General features: G+C 32.6%; 3 protein-coding genes across 20 annotated transcripts in view; 1 reads left to right on the forward strand and 2 right to left on the reverse strand.

The window, feature by feature from the left end:
* LOC108002826 (casein kinase I) overlaps positions 1 to 11,372 on the reverse strand; it is a 41,636-nt gene extending 30,264 nt beyond the window's left edge. For all 15 annotated transcript variants that reach the window (XM_017064727.3, XM_017064726.3, XM_062071344.1 and 12 more), the window contains exon 1: positions 9,997 to 11,372. In XM_017064727.3, coding sequence (XP_016920216.1) covers positions 9,997 to 10,222 — 226 coding nt within the window. In that variant the 5' untranslated portion in view covers positions 10,223 to 11,372. The remainder of the gene's footprint in view (positions 1 to 9,996) is intronic.
* Positions 11,373 to 11,719: 347 nt separating this feature from the next.
* On the forward strand, positions 11,720 to 15,938 carry LOC108002847 (centrosomal protein of 120 kDa). 3 transcript variants are annotated; one of them, XM_017064782.3, is made up of 11 exons: positions 11,720 to 12,002; positions 12,227 to 12,374; positions 12,441 to 12,696; positions 12,776 to 13,450; positions 13,536 to 13,837; positions 13,973 to 14,216; positions 14,303 to 14,423; positions 14,491 to 14,594; positions 14,682 to 14,963; positions 15,035 to 15,363; positions 15,448 to 15,938. In XM_017064782.3, the coding sequence occupies exons 1-11, from the start codon at positions 11,948 to 11,950 to the stop codon at positions 15,776 to 15,778; spliced, it is 2,847 nt and encodes a 948-aa protein (XP_016920271.1). In that variant the 5' UTR covers positions 11,720 to 11,947; the 3' UTR covers positions 15,779 to 15,938. The 3 variants fall into 3 exon arrangements, with proteins under 3 accessions (XP_016920271.1, XP_016920272.1, XP_061927319.1); XM_017064783.3 differs by having other exon boundaries at positions 11,746 to 12,002; positions 13,343 to 13,450; XM_062071335.1 differs by lacking the exon at positions 12,776 to 13,450 and having other exon boundaries at positions 11,753 to 12,002.
* LOC108002687 (nucleolar protein 6) lies at positions 15,536 to 20,687 on the reverse strand. 2 transcript variants are annotated; one of them, XM_062071333.1, is made up of 12 exons: positions 20,514 to 20,687; positions 20,014 to 20,442; positions 19,475 to 19,940; positions 19,115 to 19,399; positions 18,678 to 18,951; positions 18,318 to 18,612; positions 18,033 to 18,257; positions 17,542 to 17,973; positions 17,280 to 17,443; positions 16,964 to 17,217; positions 16,465 to 16,874; positions 15,536 to 16,378 (listed from the first exon to the last, which is right to left on the reverse strand). In XM_062071333.1, the coding sequence occupies exons 1-12, from the start codon at positions 20,529 to 20,531 to the stop codon at positions 16,133 to 16,135; spliced, it is 3,498 nt and encodes a 1,165-aa protein (XP_061927317.1). In that variant the 5' UTR covers positions 20,532 to 20,687; the 3' UTR covers positions 15,536 to 16,132. The 2 variants fall into 2 exon arrangements, with proteins under 2 accessions (XP_061927317.1, XP_061927318.1); XM_062071334.1 differs by lacking the exon at positions 17,542 to 17,973.
* Positions 20,688 to 20,810: the final 123 nt, after the last annotated feature.

Raw genomic sequence — 20,810 nt, forward strand, 5'->3', positions numbered from 1 at the left:
ATAAATGGAAAAATAGTGTAGCGAGAAGGGGAAACGAATATATTTTTCCTCTTTTTTCCTTTTCCTTTTTTTTTTTTCTTTTTTTTAATGTTCGAAGCATGATAGTCCCGTTAATCAGAGCTCAACGCACGAACGACCTAGTTTTTTTTTCTCCACGATCAAACGTTTTACCACGATGCTCGGCTAGTTTAAACAATAGAAGGAATATCAAACCCGTCTGGCGGACACAGATAACCGAGCTCGAACGCGGCCCTGTCCGATACACGTACGAGAGGACACCGCGATCCTAATTTTCCAGAACGGTGAATACTCGAGCTAAATAGTTTCGCTATATTCGCAACGAGCAACACGAAGGGGTCCACTTTTTTAATTGGAAAAGTTTGAGGCGATGTGATGGATCGAGCACGAGTGTTGCCTATAATCTACGATACTTTCCTCCGTTTCTCGAGCGTCCCGTTTCTCCGCAACGCACACCTTCTCCACGGAACGCATTCCCATCACGTTCCGCCACTTGCTTCTCGGGATGATTACAGATGTAATCGTTTCTGTAACGTTATGTATTTGCAACGACCTCTGCACAATAAATCCACCGACGACAAGCGTTCTCCCCCGATTATGTCATAAAGCAGAAGACTCCGGTGTGCCAAGTGGTTTGCGCTAATAGCGACGATTCTTGGAATGTATTTAAACGTAATGGACTAGACTCGAACGACAAGCAGTTACCTCTAAAAAAAAAATATTTATGCCTTCCGGTTGCTGTTTATATAATTTCGTAGAATTAGGAAATCATCGTTGGAAACGATTTCGATACCTTTTCCAACGAAAGGAAAACAAATAACACGAATTGTTCCAATTCATTCGACGTTTCGAATCGTGGAAAAAAAAAAATCTCTGAAACCGAATCGCTTTTTTTTCTTTTCTAATTCGTCGAGAAATATAAGAATCTCCACACCGCTTTGAAATTTTTAGATAGCATCGAAGCGAATAATTGTGAAAATAAACGCAAGCTTTGGAAAACAAGGTTGAAACAAATGTATCTACGCGTAGAAATACAAGCAGATCCGCAGCGTTCAGAAGAGCATTCCCCACGTTATCTCACGACAGAGTCGCGGACAAATGGTACGGCTCGAAGAGTAACATTTTCCTGCGGAAACAACTCACCCCGACAAAACCGCGGAATCTCTGCCAATACTCGTGGCCAGACATAAATCATTGTCAGTGGCATAAGCCGATGGAGGGGCGCGAGTTAACATCGGCGGAACGAAGCGCGATGAGCAAAAGGGAAACAACCGATCGCGGCGCGATTTGCCGCATAGCTTCTCTAGCCACACACACGGTTTGCTCACGCTTTTCGTTTCACACGTGCTCGATAATACCAAGCAACCAAGATTCGAAGAAAATGTGGAAGATCGTGACAGCTGTTGAAGGAAAACGAGAATATCGCGCGATGCCTGGTCAATGTCCAAACTTTTCCTATCCGTCCTTCTCCCATCGCCGATTTCCAAACGGATCGTTCTAATATCTCTACGTAACGTCCTGTTTCTTTTCTCAAAATCAAAAAAAGAAAAGAACAACAACGATCGATCAATTTTGCGTAAATATCCGATAATCTACGCTCTAATCTCTTATATCTTCGATTTTATGCTGTATCATATTTGTTTTCGCCATGTAATTTGCGCATTACGTATACAATGATGAGATATATATATATTGTGTCGTTGCCGAAAATTAGTTGCACAAAATATACACGAAATCTTTCGTAACGATTAAAGAAACGTCATGATTGAATAAACTCACAATTCGTCGATAATCGCCTAGACAACGAGCGATTCATTTGTTTATCGAAACTGTTTTTTTTTTATGATTGACAAAAAAAGACAGAAGCCACAGGAAAAGAGGGGGAGGGGGATGTTGGAATACGGAAGAATCGTTTGGGCGAGAGAAATAAATCAAAGAACGTCGCATTTGTCGACTGTGGCGAACGATAAAGTAAGTACATTCGATGAAATACAAATAAGATCGATGAGAATTGTTTTGATGGTTCGAAAAGGGAAGTTAATTAACAAAGTTCATACGCCGCGACGCAAACGTCGCTGTTCCAGCCTCGACGCCAATTACCAACTTGAATCCCCGAACAATAAAACCGAGAAAATACGTAAGCCATGAAATATACCAGACCAGACAGAATAAACACGAACACGTTCGAAGAGCATGAAAACGTTAATCCACTAGACTAGCAGACCAAATATGGCGTAACCGATCGTTTTTAAAATCCGCCTTGAAATAACCACTCGATAAACACGAATTCCTTCTGTTTTTTTCCAACCAGATTTAATACACCGCGAAGAAGAAGAGCAAATACGCGGCGAAACGCAATAACACGGAGTCGTTCGTTGAACTTCAAAATCATACGGACCACAGGAATTCCAATTTATTCTCCTTCGATAATGCGATCACAATCTCCCCGTACCTTTCGTCTCGTCGTATAACGAGCTCGGATCGTCCGACCATCGATTGCAATTCGGTATATACTTTATCGGTCCTTCAGACTCGAACGTTTCCCCTTCCATCCCGGCACAGGGACATCCCGAGCGATCAAGAGGCAATTAAGGAGAGGCGGGTGGAGAACAGGTAGACGACGGAGCCGAGACGGAGGAGCACGCGTGTGACACCGTTAATGCTCCGCGTGGGTCAAGTCCGAGCGGTAGCCGAAGAAGTGGCCGTCTAAAAATATGTATCGCGTTTCCGTTGCCGAGTTGGCAAAGAACGTGCAGCCAGCCCACACCAGGGGGTTGGGAGAGAAGGGAGGGACGGAAAAGAGAGACGGGCGAGGCAAAAGAGACAGGCAAGCAGGCAGGCAGGCAGCGACGAGGCGGCGTTAAAAGGACGTTACACGGTGCGCGGCTAGTCTAGCCGGATCCGGGGCCGAGTTCATTTCACTTTGCAGTCATCAGGTTCTCCTGAGTCACTCGAGCCAGCGAGTCGGCCGGCCAGCCAGACAGGTTGCTACCTGCCCTCCAACGTACGTTTCGCGCGACCGTGTGCGTGCGATACGAGTCTGTGAACGAGCGTGCATTTCCCTCGACAGGCCCGCCGCCCGACCCATCGCCAACTGGACGCACTGGAAAATCGCGAGCGTGATGTACATCTCGCGCGCCACGCTCCGTCTCCGCCCGAGACACCGTAAGGGAAATTGAGAGAGTCAGCTGGATAGCCGATGTGAATCAGCTGACCGAAAACTTAACACGTTGTACACGTTCGGAAAGTGGATCGGTCCGGAATCGTCTCTCGCTCCAGAGATTTAATCCAACGCGCGAGCTATGGCTAATTTCAACGAGAGACGAGTTTTCTTTGGCTTCCCTCTGTTTATTTTCGAGGCAAACGCTTATCTGCGCCGCCAACTTTGGAGAAGTTGCGTAATTACGGCAATGCGAAAATACGAAGTAACTCGAAGTATAAATAATCGTACGACAAAATTGTGGAGGAAGAAAAAAGTATGAGAGAGAGAGGGGGGAAAAACGGAAAAAAGAGATTCGAACTCTATTGCGAATAATAAAATTGAACGAGTTTCGAGTTAAACATAAACGCACAAGCCCCCTCGAAGAGGGATCGATCAATTTTTGAAAAACGTGACCGTGGGAACGTTGTAACAGACACGATCGACCCCCTCAGGTACCGGCCGGAAGGTTTTATGTACACCGTTCTCTAGCCTACGGTTTGGAATTTCGTACTTCCTGTCCCCGGACGAGCATCAAAGTTCCGGCCAAATAAAGGATAACCAAGTTATCCAACCAGGCACCACGAGAAGCCTATTCGAAACGTTCTGTACCGTACCTACTCCCGTTCGACCGGTTTTACATCGGTTTTACCTCGACGGTTTCGAGAACGAGAGAAAAAATGAACGTCGTAACGTATAATTAACGCGATAAGCGTCAACAATAAACGATTAAATTAATCCGACGCGAGTTACGTATAACGGAACTCGTTCGACTTTCGAGTGGAATTTCGAAAGTTATACACCGTGGTCGTGACCATCGGAGGCTTTACACCGTAATGACGTCAGAGCATCAGCTGATCGAGTTTTCCAGCGGCGGTGTATTATAGGGACAGAAAAGAGACAAGAAAGTTCTATCGTTGGGTCGTACCCATCTGCAAGTTCAGAGGTGGAGGGGGAGGGCCGCTGCGAACGTCTGTTACGACGTGTAACACGAGCACGTGCGCACCGCAAATAACTGCCGTTTCTGCGCCACCGAAAGCGGAAATCAATTCAAAAGTCGGCTTAAAAAGAACCACATGGCGCCTCGAAAAAGTAGTAAACACCACTTCCTATTGTAAACGAGCCGACCTTCTCTGCTGAGAGCTAATAAACGTTCATCGATAACAGGAAAAGAAAAAGAACAGGAATTTATTAACCAGCCCACTCGCTCATTCTCTCCTTGGCGTTCTCCTTTCCGACGTATAATGTAAAAAATGGCTGCTAACTAAAAATCGGTCGATCAGAGATTTTTCCCCCATGCATCGCGCTGTCTTGGATCGATATCGCCATCCTCCACGCGAGTTATTCCGCGCGAACAGTCCACTGAACGTTGCCACGAAGCATAGAAGCCGATGCGACAGAATATACCATCCATCGCGGAAGATGGCTCAAGGCGGCGTGCTTCGAGAACGCAAGCCAGTTTCCTCGGCCGTGACGAAGGCAACGTTGCTTCTGGATCGCTGGAAAGCAACTTGCCGAGGTGTATACTACGCCTCTTGGCCCCAACTCTTGGTCACCGGGCAATACGAGAAACGTCAGGGACCGCATCATCGTAGACCGACTCGCTAAATGCATTTACAGCCTGTCCACGTGTGACGACGAGCCACCAACGAACTGATAAACTGATAACCGTGTGCGAGGCAGAGAGAAAGGAAGGAGACGCGAATGACGCCACGTGGCTTGATTTTCTAAGATCGTTTCTAATTGCTTTCGCATTCCGAACCGAATGAAAATGCGATTCGATGACCGATCCAATTTGACGATAAAATGAAATGGTTGTCGAGAAATCTTTTTAATCGTTGGAAAATCAATTTACGTAAATTGCTGATTGAATTTCAACGATAGAAGTGTTTGTTGTGTAACTGATAAAACAAACTCGAGTTTCGTTCTTCCGTGATAGATATGCGCGCGCGCATTCGAAGAGAATGAAAAATTTGTTGCTCGCCAAATCAAATGATTGTAAATGAAAAGATTATTAAATTGATAGAAGAATAAGGAATTGCGATAGGGATACGATGATAGAAAAAAGGAAACGAAAGCAAGATCTGATTAATTTATCTGCGGATCTAAAACACCAGGCTGGGGTAGGATTATCGTGAGAAATGGAGAGTGAACGATTGCAACGGTTACTAGATAAAATTGAAAACAAATCTCGACGTTGACTAATCCATTGTTCCAATCGAATCGCATTTCCATCGATTTCAAGAAAAATCGTATAATAAATGAATAAATAAACGAATGTTTCGCGCAAAGTGACTGACTAACTTATTCCTCTATTTATTTCTTTTCCTCGACCTCAAACTTATCTTCGACAAAGGAATATATGAATACAATTTTCCACAAACGCGTGTTTTACCTTCAATTACCCGTATCAGTCAACTACAACGAAATAAAATAATCTAAATCGCGAAAGAACGGTGAAATCGAAAATTGGCCGGAGAGCGAGTACAGTTGAGAGCGTCCGAGGATCAATGCGATCCCTCTGTTCATTGGTGAAATTAACAAATTTTTAGTCAAACAAATTTTAACAACGATGTGATAATCACAGCGGCAAATCTTGTATAGTCACGCGATTGCGCCGTGCTTATTTAACTAACTTTATTCCTGCTGTAATGAAACGGGCAACGAACTAATCTCTCAAGAATACCCATTGGCTGGTTCGATGCATCAATGGAAGTCGGAGCATGCAACGTTGAATTCAAAGTACGAATCTGCAATTAGTATTAATGGAATAGCGGACAAACTGATGGCGTGTATCTCTGGTATGATGGCATATCCATTGCATTAAAATAATGAACAATATCGTTGATTTAAATACGATCGATCGATGTTAAAAAAAAAATCTATTAAATTTTGTACACCTATTTTTTTGGACTATTTATTAAAAAAAAAAAAAAAAAAAGAACAAGCATCAAAATCTGAATTTAGGAAGTTTATAAATCGAAGGATCGTTATATGATGGAACGATTATCACAGACGACGACATCGATGGAAAAGGAACACTTCACACTTGGATGATTTAGTCGGACAAGCAATGTTCGCGAACAATAACGACGGTATTAATGTAGTACCTTTATCGCTACCTATGAAATCACTCGAATGTAAAGCGACGCCGACTCCAGACGGTTAACCCGATCGATGCAATCGACGATTTTACGATACCGCAAAATATCTCGATACCGGTGTATACACCCACGATTCAAACCGTTCGAACGAAAAAAGCTTTTCGACAAACTACTCGAAGATATTCCGCCAATGAGCGTGATATTCACCCCACGAGGACGATGATACTTTCCTCGGGGCATTATTAAGGTCACAGTTTGAATCCGCGCAGGACTATAAATTATGGAAGTCCTAAATCACGGATTATTTATACCAGCCACTTGGCCCGTGCACAAATCGATATCAAGTTTTGTCGGAGGGAAACGAATTGGAATCCAACCTAGTAAAAAAAAAAGACGAAAAACACAGGGAAACAAGGTTGCGATACGTTCGGCAAAGTGCAGCCATTGAACGAGAACGTAATCACGCGACAAACGCTTTAATATTAAGAATGAGTCATACGCCTTCGACGAACATCGTTCTAAATGCAACCAAACCAGCCTGGTATATGTATGCTAGCGCTAACTTATCAAGAGATAATGTCGCTAAATCGTTACTAGTGCCGTTATAGTCGCTCATAAATTACCATCGCATCTCGTAATTGCACGGAGATATATTACCAACTTCGATTAATAACAATCGCGATTTCTTTTTTCGATTGATCCTTATCTTTAAACACCTCGTTAATTAATGGCTCGTGAATCCAAATTCTTATAGATTTCTTATATTTGGATAATTCTTTTATTTTATTTGAATAATTCAATTAATGTCTAATCTCGAATCATAATTCGTTTTTACGATTTTCCGCTTGCAACGAGCATAAAAAATTACGAGAATAAATGAAAAGTCCTATTTTCGTATCTTTTTTCCTCGATAGATGACACCACTGTTACGAATACCATAATATATAATTTATGGATTATTTACGACGATAAATAAATATACTTTTTCAAAATGTTTCAAATATATCCGCGCATGAACTTATATTGTTCTACAGCCAACTGTAGTTTAATATATTCACATTGCCAACTGATCAATAGAAATTTAAATAACGCCAGCGAAACGCACATTGATTTTTCAAAGGGTTGAACGAGTGAAAACCGGAATCCTCGAACAGTAATAACCACAATAAGAGACTATGCAAGCGTCGTGTACAAGGCCGAGGGACTTTAAGGAACCGCCGAGGCAGAAGAACTAAATGGGGATTCACACGTGGCTGATCTTTCAGGGATGAATCACGGGAAGAGGCTAAATTTTTCAACCTCCAATATATTCTCGCATCGTATTCCCGATATATATATATAAGATACGGAAAGAAATATATCTGGAAATTAAGTTTTTTTTAAAAGAAGGATTAACAAGAAATTCATCCATCGCAACGAACCTCCGTAAAAAAATATATATATTCGAGTAGGGTCAAATCTGCTAATTCGTCAAGTTGACAAAGGAATTTGCATTATACATTTTACATGTTCGCGATGTCGCCAGTTCACGAATGCAGACTTCGATCATTTCGTGTGAATATTTAGTTCAATTACACTTTGTACACGAAATTTTCCAACATATGTTCCATTTTTTTTCTCGCAAACAATAAAATTCGATCGCTGCGATTTTTCAAAGAATCTTCTTATGTCAATGATTCGTGATTCACGAGAAATCGTCATTGCTACGATTATAAAAACGATTAAAAAAAAAATCACAATTTAAAAGATAAACAATCTTTCAAATGTATTTCGCGCGAAAAGCGAACAGTAAAATGTTAATTTCGTATACATATTCGACGAACTGTACGCGATACGTCGATAAAGTTAGCACGAGGGTCCATTCGCAGCTGGGCAATAATTCAACTGATAACGCGTAAACATAACTTAATGTGATATAGAGAAGACAGTATTTGTTGGAACGCCGAGTGATTTCCGAAAGACAACAGGGAAAGAGTTACGGAAGTCGCCCTTTTGTCTACGTCCCCTAAACGCGTAATATCTTGTTTGAAGCTCCGAGAAGCATATACTTTGATGACATAAACCCTATACCTTTTGTAATATTTGAACAGTTGATACTCTCTAAGATAATCTAAGTATGAATTTTGTAATATTCTTTTTTGGAAACAAACTTTCAAAACCTTGTCATTCTTGTCATAAAATTGATCGGATGATTGTATCGAAAAAAGATTTAATATATTATATCTAATATAATATCTATAAATATAATCTAATCTAATATATAATCTATAGATTACATGTAATAATATTATAAGAACGAAAAAAGAATGTTGTTATCGTTTCGAAAATTTTACCAAAATTTGAAAAATATAAAAAAAGTAATAAATTTTTTGATGATGAATCACTATTACAACTACTGCTTACCATGATCCTTCAGGATTTCAACACCAATCCCTAAACTTCGATAGTTCTAGTTTCCATTGAAGGTAGGTTAGAGGTTTACCTAACTCGGTCTCTTTGAGGACGAGCCTTTGTGTCATCCAAGCCAGAGTGTTTCCATTACAGTGAAGAATATTCGATTGACACGAATTGATAGAATTCGTGGAAAATGAATTTTTTTGTCTTCTTCATTTTTTTCAATGAGAATACGCAATTCATATACGACACGAATGACACCAACCACAAGAATCTTACATCTATCTATCATACCACGATGCAACGTGAGAGCCAGTAGCTCTCACCAATGTGAACGAACAAAAGATGGCAAAAAAAAAATTTATATAAGATATTGGTGGGAGCTATAATCATTGATATATAATCGGTCATAGCATGCTTACATATAAAAACATTTACCTGATAAAATTCAATATTTATTGAGAGAGTTCATTTAATCTTAATCACGTGGAAGAACAAACAATTCGATGCATTAATTATTTATCTTCAATAATATCCTATATTATAAATAATATATATTTAATTTGTACAATAAAATCCAATTATTTTGGAATTCGTGAACGAATACGTAATAAAATCTGCTGAGAAGATGATGGCTGGTATAAACATCTCTGTATTCGGTGCACTCCCTCTTAGCATAGATAAAAGATATAAATTTATCACGGTAGAATTACGTCACGCGTAAGACCCGAACTTCGACGATAACTGAAACGCTTAAATTCAACGTCATTGTTCTTAATTTACGCGATGGTCATCCCTATAGTTGATTTTTTCGAGAAGATAAATCATCATAATAAGATAAATGACAAAAGGTATATTGTAAATGATAATACGAAATGAAAAAGATAAAAAATTTTGCAAATAAAATTAAATGAGATCAGTTAAATTCTATTTAAGATCGATCGAAATGAAATATTGCTTCTAAGTTCCATTCGTTCCCGCAATGCGAACACTTTTGAAAAGGTTAGAAAAAATTTTCTGATTATGAACGACAACAAATGGGATGGCTCCATTTTGTTTAATATGTATCATAGAAAAAAAAGTATTTCATACGCAAATATCACTATGATTAGAGATATTTTTAGAAAAAAATATAAATGAAAAAACATAATGATGATGATCGTGTATTCAAAATCGTATTCAGAACAAACGTGTATATATATATATATATATTGAGAGATTAAGAAAATAAATGTTTATTGCAAAAAAAAAAAGATAAAGAAGGAAAAAAAATAAACTTACCAAGTCGAAGTTCTCCAAAGTTGCCAGAGCCAATTTTCTTGCCAACACGGAAGTTCGGACCGACCATGAGTACATTAGAGGAGGAGGTGACACTGTACCTGGAGGAATACGCGTTGAATCTAGTAGCATTACCGCTACCACGAGAGATCCTCTTGGTCGTTTCCTGTTCGCGTTCAGAGCTACGCGCGAGCTGTAGCTGTGTATCTCTACCGTCTCTTTTCTGCATGGTGCGAGTGTCCTCTGTCGTGGCAGAATAATCCGCGACAGTCTGTTTAACGTGACAGAAAGGATCGATTGTATGATAAAAAATTGCCAATGTTAGTCCCGGATCGAATTAATGATGTAAACGATGCACGGCATTTAATTGGGGATCGATCCCCATTCTTGACATATTTTCTTCTTTGGTCTTCCCTTGGATGGCCGCCGATGAAAAATAATACTCCAGCGGCTTCCTGGGAGAATACACATATGCACGCACACACACGCACACACCGTAACACGGCGAGTCGCAGGTGTCACGGTTTGTCGGTCGATGCCTTCAGGGGATCAATCCCCATGCTATCCTAACCTCGAAATGAATTTTGGGAAATGTTTACACTTAAAAACGTAATGAAGAGAGCAGATGAGAACACGCGCGAAACACACACAGCTCTATCTCTCTCTTTTTCCCTTCTTCTATCTCTTTTTAAGGGGCTAGTAATTATCACAGACGGGAGAGAGTGTTCGTCGTGTCGAGGACCCTGGACGATTCCATACCAATTTCGACCTGCCTCTTTCACCCGGCCGGCCGGGAGGAATAGTCAACGATAGATATCGCGTCTCAGTCAATACGGCGTGCATCGCCGTGACTGTTCTGTCGCACGGGAATACACTCGGAAACCTCCTCCATTACAAACGGCCCCGCCGCGTGCGATCGTGATCGTACTCAATCGTGCCCCGATAGTGCCGCGGCCTCACCACCACAGACTCGATTCTGCGGTTAGATTTGGGAGCGCCGCCGAAGCGGCTCTGAACTCTTTCCAGTGACACGCACACTAGCACATGCACTTTGCGAGCTTCGTATGTTCTTTCTTGTTGAAGGAAAATCCGCAATCGTGTCACCAGTATGCCCGATCGGCTATTATATGCCCACACACAAGCCCGTATTAACTGTAGTTCCTTCGCAGTCTTCACTTTCCAAGTCTTCCCAAATTTTTATTTCGAAAACTGATTATACAAATATGATTATCTTTAGATATACCGTTTAATGATTGCACACACGATATTTGAAAGACTTGTCGAACGCGGACAAACGATCGCGGACAAGCTTACGCTCCTGTCTCTCGCGCTCGACTCGACATGGGTGAGATTTGTTACGAGGCTAGCAGTGCTGCCAACTTAAAACGAAATAAAGCCACGTTTTCAATATAATCGATCTTTCTTTTTAAATTATCTATTTTTATGTACCAATGATTTCTAATTGTTTTTTTACGTGATGAAATATTTTTTTATTTATATTTAGATTTCCTTATAGATATACATTTAAAGTTATAATAAAATAATTTAAAAATGAAAAATTAATTAATATTAAAATTTGTTACTAGATCAGTATGAATAGTTATTTATGCACCACCAGTATTTATTTAGTGATAATAAATATAATAAAATATGGCGTTTATTTAAATTTTCAAATAGAATCAAAAGAAATCTAATAAATCTAATATATATGTAAAAATTTTTATATATGTAATCTATTCTTTTTCTAAATAAAATGTACTATATATATATTTATATGAATTTGTACAATTTGTATGTTATTTGTAAAACTAGTCTTTGTCATAAATAAAAATATTATTATATTAAATACTTGCGTATCCATAGTAACCGATTTGAAATTTACGGATTTCTTTAATATTTATTAAATATTTGCTGAATTTATATTAATTATTTTTATGTATTATATTATGACGCAATGGGGGAGGAATTAGCAAATTCTGATGTTCGAGTTGTATTAAATATAAAAGAAGGTACATACATTTTACGATTATTTATTTGTTAACCTTTTGATATCATATTTTCTTTGTAAAAAATAAATAATGAATAAAATAATAAATAACATAAAATATTATTATGATAAATAATTATTATTTATTATCATTTACACTACAAAAATGATTATAATGAATGAAATTTTATAAATGTTATTTTTAAAAAATTTAACAAATTTAATATTTGATGTTAATGACTTTAGGCAAAGGTTTTGAGCAAATCTTACTACCTACATTAATTGTTGCAACTTTAAATGGACATTCTTTAGAAACTGAAATAATAGAACCAAATCCAAATCCTGAATATGATCATGATTTGGTTTGGGAAGTAGATAAAAATAAATTACGGAAGTATGTATCATATAATATTTAATATAAAATAATATTTATTATTAAAATATGATTTTAATTTTATAGGATGAGATCAGGGCAAGTTCCATTAAAATTAGAATGTTTTGCTGTTAAAAGCAATGATAATAAAGAAAGATTAGGATATCTTCTACTTAGTTTAAGATCAGCCCAAGTTTTTACTAAATGGGGTGCCAATAGTATAAAACCTAATTGGCATAAATTATTAGGTTTGAAAAATGAACTCAAAATACATAAACCTGAGTTATTTCTTGGTTTAAGTATTCATGATCTGGAAAATACAACAGGAAATGGTCAATTAGAGGTAAATTATAAATAAATTATATATACTTATATAAATAAATGTTTAATAATATATAAAATTATATATTATGAAATTACAGTTAAAAAATTTAAAAGAATGTCAACAAACAAATGTTCAACTCAATAAAATAATACCAATTTTACTTCGCGATGAACGTCTTATACAATTAGGTCCATTAAATATTTGTCATGAATTATTTTTAATGAATATTACTGCTATATCTGCAATGCATGTAGATTCATTATTACCAATGAAATATTATACAGATATGAAAAATAATTTGTACTTTTGGTGTAAGATATTAGAAAATGATGTATACTTTAATCAATCAAAAAAGGAATATGGAGATCTTTGGTCACTTAATGAAAAAATTGTAATAAGGATCAGAAGTTCATTAAAAATTTTCAAAGAATATTTACAATTAAAACCGTTTCTGTTTATATATTTAAAATATAAAGATAATATAGTAGGTCAATCAGAAATAAATTTGCAATCATTAATTCCTACTGATAATATTGAAGAATTTCTTAAAATCACCGAAAATAGTAGTAGTATTTTAAATCAACGTTGTTATTTATGTAAAACAAATTTTGTTGAAAATAATGAAATAGAAAAAATATGTAAAAATCCATACCTTGATTTACAGTTAAAATTACAATATGTAGGTAAAACAAATATAGGAATGGATGTTTCTAATGCAATGATTAACGATTTAATCATTCCTTTATCTAAGGATATAAATAACTTAAAACAAGTAATAAACTTTTTATAAAATAAATTGTGCGGTTAAATTATTAAAGATTATCAGAAAATTTATCATTTTTAATTGTAATTTTCAGAATTATAGTGAAATAGATTGTCATAGAAATCCTGCTGGTGATTTTGGAAAATATATTAGTGGAATTCAAACTATTTCAAATGAATATGATAATATAAATAAACACACTATAGATTATAACTTTATAAAGGATCAACCTGTTAATGCTATTTGTTCACGTTCAGTTGATACATTCCTATGTCAACCTAATATTGATAATTATTCTAAAAGTGTAGAAGCTTATCACTCTTATTATTTGAATATTTTATTAGTATCAATTAAAGCAAAATCTTCAAAATTAGCAGTACCAAATATGGAAATTCGGTATTGATCATTAATTATTACGTGCTATTTATAATTTATAATTATTAATTTTTATAATAATTACAATTAATTTTTTAATTTACTAAAAATTTTTTTTTTATTTACAATTAAATATATTTTTTTTCTTGAATTTAGGTTTCATCATCCAAAAACTGGAGTTACATCAACATTTCATTTAAAATTATCATTTTCTTTAGGAGAAAAAGTAAAATTACAAGATATAGGATGCAAATTTCAATTTATATCGGCAGTAGATGAAATAAAACAATTATTATTATCTTTTCCACCAAAAATTAGCATATATAAAATAGAAGGAAATACTAAGACTTGTATATCCCAACTTAAAATTAATGCAAAAGAATTATTTTGTCCAAATAAGGTAATATAAAATATATAAAATAATATAAAAAAATATGATATTTTATTCTTATATATACTTGTTAAAGTTTAATAAATATATCTCAGCCTGAGTGCCAATATGATATACCATTGTATGATATGGAACATAATAGTATTGGTAATTTAGATGTTTTATTAAATTTAGAAGATCATGGTCCATATTATAGAATTAAAAGAGTTATTCCTAGTAAGTTTATTTTTCAATAAATTTATTTTTTAATATAAACAAGATAAAATAAATTATTTCGATTTAGACGAAAATTTAGGCCCACCAATCTTTGATGATACTCTAGCATATAAAATAGTAGATGAATTAGAGACTTGGAAAGAACGACAAATGGAAATATTTAAAGTTGAGGTAAAACATTTTAATATAATAGGAAATATACTATATATATACTATATAACTATTTTAAAAAAATATATTTTTTTCACAATAATTTAGTTAAAAAGAAAGGAAGATCGTCATTTAAATCTATTAAGTCAAGAATGGCAAAAACATAGAGAAAATTTAGAAACAAAACTCGCATGCAGTGTAGAACAATGTAAAATGTTAGCAAATAGTTTGAATAATGCTACAGAAGATTTAAGAACACGAAGATTAAAAAGTCTTGAGAAAGAAAGTAGACTAATTAAAGCAAATGAAGATTTACAATGGAGATATGAAATGAAGTTACGAGAACTTAAAGAATCATCTCAAATAGTTCAAGAAGAACTTATGGCAAAGGTTGGTAAAAATTTATATTAAATAAATATTTATTCGATGATATTAAATTATACGTTTTTAATACTTTATAGATAAATATTCTTGAAAAAAGGAAAACAACTTTAGAAGTACAAGAAGAACAATTAAGTATTGAAAATGAAAGATTACAGTCACTTGTAGCAAAACAATCTGAAGAATTAGAAAATTATCAAAAAGGCTCTCTAACCCAAGATCAAACAGCAAATTTACTACAAGAATTAAAAACACTTGAAGAAAAATTGCAAAATGCACAAGAGAATAAATCTTTTTTTAAAGAACAGTGGGCAAAAGCAGTTCGTGAAATACATCGTATAAAAATGGAACATCAACAAGCTATTCAAATTCAAATTAAAAATAGTAAAGAAGAATTACAAAATTTAGAGTATGTGCATTATGTAGCAAAAATATTGAAATCGTTTAAAAAATATTTTATATTAATTATTTTTTTCTCTCTTTTTATTTTTAGCCTAGAAGAGATATTGTGTGCTGATACTACTGCTTTGACAAATGATCAAATATTATTAAATGAGATTCAAAAAGAAATCGATGTAATTAAGCCAAAAGCATATTTTATTGAAAAAGATGCTTATTCTCAAGTATTTACACCAAATTCTATAAGTTCCAAAATTTCGCAAAATATTAACAAAAGTACATTAAAAAAATCAGAAGAACAAAATGAACGATTGCAAGCATTACTTGAAGAACGTGATTCTCTTTTAAAAACGGGGAGTTACACAATTGACGATACAATTATTACAAAATTAAATAATGAAATCAGATCTTTAATGATGAAATGATTTTTTATATAAATTATATTACAAAATATCTCAATATTATATAAAGTATAATATAAAATACTTTACAATTCCTTTTTACATGAATATATATATATACACACACACACATATATATATATATATATATATATATCTATTTAAATAAATATATTTTATTTGATTTTTTCTATTAATTCTTATTGTATTACATATAAAATAATTATTTTCATGTAACTTAATTAATTAATTACAAATTAATTAATTTTAATTTTTAAAATTATACAAAAAAAAGCTACAATTTAAAATTTATATTATAAGTTGTTTATACTATGAAACATAATTATTTTTTTTTAATTTTTTAACAAAAAATATCAATCAAATTAAAGAAAATTTTTTTGATTGCATATCTATAGCTTCTACAAGATCCTTTCCAAGAATATAAAAGTCTTGAATCATTGCAGAGATATTTAAAACTAATTGATTATTGTTATTACATTTTCGGCCATTAATATTTGATATCTTAAAGTCTTTATTCTCTAATGCAGAAGGTTTTAATAAAACTCCAATTATATTACCACCATAAGTATCATGAAAAAATAAGGCAAATTCATCATAACCATTCTAAAAAAAAAAGAGAAAAAAGAAAAACATTTAATATATTAAAAAATGAAAATATTAAGTATATATAAATTTTCATTTAAACTTACTCTAAGATCTTTTAAAAAATACTGCACAGGATCAAATCCTACAACTGGAATCTTTTGAGCTGAATGTCGCTTATATGGATGCCATTCAATAATAGGATGTGCATCATTGATATCAACTGCTTGTAGTCTTCTAGGAATCATATGTGATTTTAAATATATCAAACAATCATATTCTGTAAGTGGTGGCCTAAATAATGGTTTAAAATCTAAAAGAACTTTTGTAAAAAATTGAACTTCATATAACTTTATACATTGTTTAGCTAGCATTGTAATACGATTTAAGACTAAAATAGATGGTGCTTTTTTAGTCCACAATGATCTTTGTTGATCATAAGGAGTAGAAATAAATAATGGTGGTAAAGAATCACGGGATGATCCAAAAAGAGTTTCTACTGCTATTATATCTTCTTCTAAAATGAAATATATTAAATAGAAATAATATAAGTATAGTAATACAATGATATAATAATAGTTTTTTTAATATCAATCGCTTACTTACTAGACATTTCATCATTGAAATTTACAATAATAGGATCTGTATTCCAATGACCTCTAGCAAACATTTCTAAGACTCTTAAAAATTTTACTTGAGGTGTTTGAGAAGATCTATATGGAGTAGGTATTAAAAATATTGAAGCTACAAGTAGTTCAACTACTATATCTGGTATGTGAGAATCATCCAATAACTGAGCAGATAACCAACGTTTCGTTAAACAACAAGCAGCTCCAAAGGATGGTTGTTGAGTATGTAATCTGATATGTAACAATGCTATATAAATAAAAATATATCAATTTTTAAAATAAATCATTCTTACCCATGCAAAGCACTAGTTAGCTTTGGTAATTCGAATAATCTATTTTCTAATTCTATCGATTCTTCATTATCTTTATATTGTACAACTCCATTTTCAGTTACTTGTTGTTTCAAACAACTAATTTCTTTTTGATGCGATATTCTTAATCGAAATACAAATCCATCCTGAAAACAAGTTAATTTTTTTTATAGTTTCATTATTTTTTAATATTATTTTTTTTTACTGATATGTAATAAATATTTTCTTATTTAAAAATAATAACCTTATATACATCGATATGCGAAAAATTTGCATTTGTTTTTAACATAAATTGTTTTCTAAGACATTCTGCAATTTGTATATGAAAAGCAGCTTTTGTTTTTCTAAAAGCTTCTAAATCATCTGGCCATTTTCCACTAGTTGATAATTGCAAGCTCACTTCAAGTGGACTAACATATCTAGGTGCTATCGTTACATTTTTAGATAATATTAAACAATTTTTAATTTTTTTAAATTGTTTAGTAGGCCGATAAACTGTCGCAAGTGGTGGAAAAACATCTGTATATCTAAAAACCGCGCTAGATCCTTGAACTCCATGTATTGATAAGGGAATGTCGGTAAGAGACATCAAATCTTTTTCAAAACGATTAAATACATTTATTGCTTTTAGAGCTGCTTCTTCTCCCGTTCCATAAACAAAATGCGTTATTTTGACCTAAATATTGTAAAATATTTAATTTATCTATAAAATTAAAATTTACTATAAATTGTTACCTTTTGCAATTTTATAAGTTCCTCTACTTGATCAGCAATGTATGTAAATTTATTTTTAGGAAAACCTAATTTTTTTGTTAATAAAAAATTTATAATTTTTTTACATATTATTCTTTTTGCAGATAATGTTTTGCCTTTTGACCAAATTACCGCTTCTCGAATAGTTCCATCTTGAAATCGTCGTAATTCTGATTTTTTGTTCCAAAATTTTCGAAATTCAATTGCCTAAAATATAATATTAAAAAATATTAATAATTTATAATGATATTTAAATTGTTTACATACTTCTGGTAAATTTGCTTCAGGTCCTTTAGTAACAATATTAAAACAGTGTTCTGGATTTAATTCCAATCCAAAAAAAATCTTCCCAATATTGTCGTAATTATCCTCTGTAAATTCCCATTCTGAAATTTCTTTTGGTAAAACACAAATTTGATGGACTCTATTTGTCAATCCTTTTTCAAAAATATTATAAAGTATTTTTATTATTTGGGTTCGATAATTTGGACCATAATTTAACTTATCCTTATCACTTGAATTAATATTTACTATATTTTTTAATATTTGTGGATCCTCGAACCTATGCATTTATTAAGTTTATTATTTAATTAATTAGAATATTTCTTAATTTATAAGAATAATTACCATATAAAATGATCAAATGCCATATAAAATGGTACTTTTCTCATAAAAAGTGATTGAAAACTATTTGCATGTGCACTGTCCAAATGATTTAAGGAAAGTTGTGCTTCTTTTTGTATCCATTTATATGTAGATTTAAATATATGTGTAGTAATATTATAATAACCAGTACTATCCAAAAATACACAGTCATAATATTTATGATAACTAAAAATTCTATTTTTATTATCTTCATTTTGATTCATAGTTACTCCAGATTCACACCAATCAACTTGTACTAATAAAATAAACAATATTAATTAATGATAACAATGAAAATATCAAATCTTTTTTATTCCTTCTTTTGTGTGTGTGTGTGTGTGTGTGTGTGCGCGCGCATGTGTGGGCGCGCGTGTATGTGTACATATATATATATATATATATACATATATAAAATATACCTAAATAATTCCATGCATTCCTTATTATTTGGTAACTACTCATAAATGTGTTTAACTTTTTTATGGATAACAAATATAAAATAAACATTGTTATCACATATCCATTAAAAGCTGTACAACCTTTTGATAATCCACGTTGAATCAACCATATCTTTAATAAAATAATGCCATCTCTTAAATTTGGATATTCTTTTATTATTTTCATATTTTCTGCATGTATTTTCATAGTTAAATCATGAAGAATAATAGAATTATAATGTGGTGTTGGAAGTAAATCTTCTGTAACTATCATATTACAAAAATAATATATATATATATATAAAATATAAATTAAAAAAAAGAAACAAAAAGATATATTACTTTTTTCCTCATTAAAAAACCATTCAGATCTAACATTATTTTTTTCTGGTAATAATCTACTTAATTTAAAACTTCCTTCTTGAACTGATATATGTATAAATACATTCATTTTAGTGCCTAATTTTCCATTTGGTACTATTTTTAAAAATGGTCTTGAATTATCATTCATAAATGTTTTGCTTTTAGCAATATCATCAGTAATATTAAATGCTATAAATGCCAAATATATTGCTTTTTTCTTCATATATCTATAATTTTGATAGTCTTGTTTTTGAAACATTTTGGCTGGCATTTCAATCATTATATCTACAGTAATATTTGGACTAATTGCAGCATCAAACATATAAGATCCTATAATAGCAATATCCGATGGCTTAAGAAATTTAAACATTCCTTTTGTTTCCTCTGGTACCTTTGGCATTGGAATGTGCATATTTAATTTGTTTTTCAATTCTTGATCTGAAATCTATATAATCATAAAATAATATACAAAATTTTTATTATAATTTTTAATATTGTAATTAAATAAATTTACTTACTTTATATTCTTCTGTTTCCTTTATAGATTCAATATTTTTCTTAAAATTTTTAAACCAAATATCAAATAAACGTTTATATTTTTCTTTAACTTTAATTTCATTTAACATTTCTTCTATCTGTAGTCTAAATAAGTTGGAATGAAATAAATTTTCTGTTTCTCTAAGTTCATTTAGTTCTTCTACTGTTGGTGGTTTATATAAATTTTTATCTAATTTTCTTTTTTTTTTTAATGAAATATCAATAGAATCATCAATAATTTTCGTTCTTTTATTAGATATCAAGTGAACATTTTTTTTAATTTTTTCTTTTTCTTCATTTTCTTGATCTTTATAGTTATCTCTATAGTTTCTATCAATTTCATTGTTAGAATAATTATTATTTTCAAGCATAAAATTATTAGAATGATTCAAAAAATCATTTATATTTGCCTAAAAAGTTTATATGTATGGATTTTTAAGGTTATGTAAACGTAATAAAACTTCTCTTTATAAATAATTACCTTATAAGATATATTCATGTTTATTTTTTTCAATTAATTTTATTTTCATATAACTATATTTTTTAATATATATATATATATATATTAACACATTAAAAAATAATTTAAAATATGAAACAATATTTCACACAGCTTTAAACTTTAATAGAATGCGAACGTGAACACGAACTAACGGACATGAAGTCATGAACTAATAAACTAATAAATTACTAACGTTGTATTCATTATATTTCAAACAAATTACAAAATATTATCTAGTGATAATCTAACTAAAATTAATTGTTAAATAAAATTAAA

This window comes from Apis cerana, linkage group LG2 (genome assembly GCF_029169275.1).
Source record: "Apis cerana isolate GH-2021 linkage group LG2, AcerK_1.0, whole genome shotgun sequence".
Lineage (NCBI taxonomy): Eukaryota > Metazoa > Arthropoda > Insecta > Hymenoptera > Apidae > Apis > Apis cerana.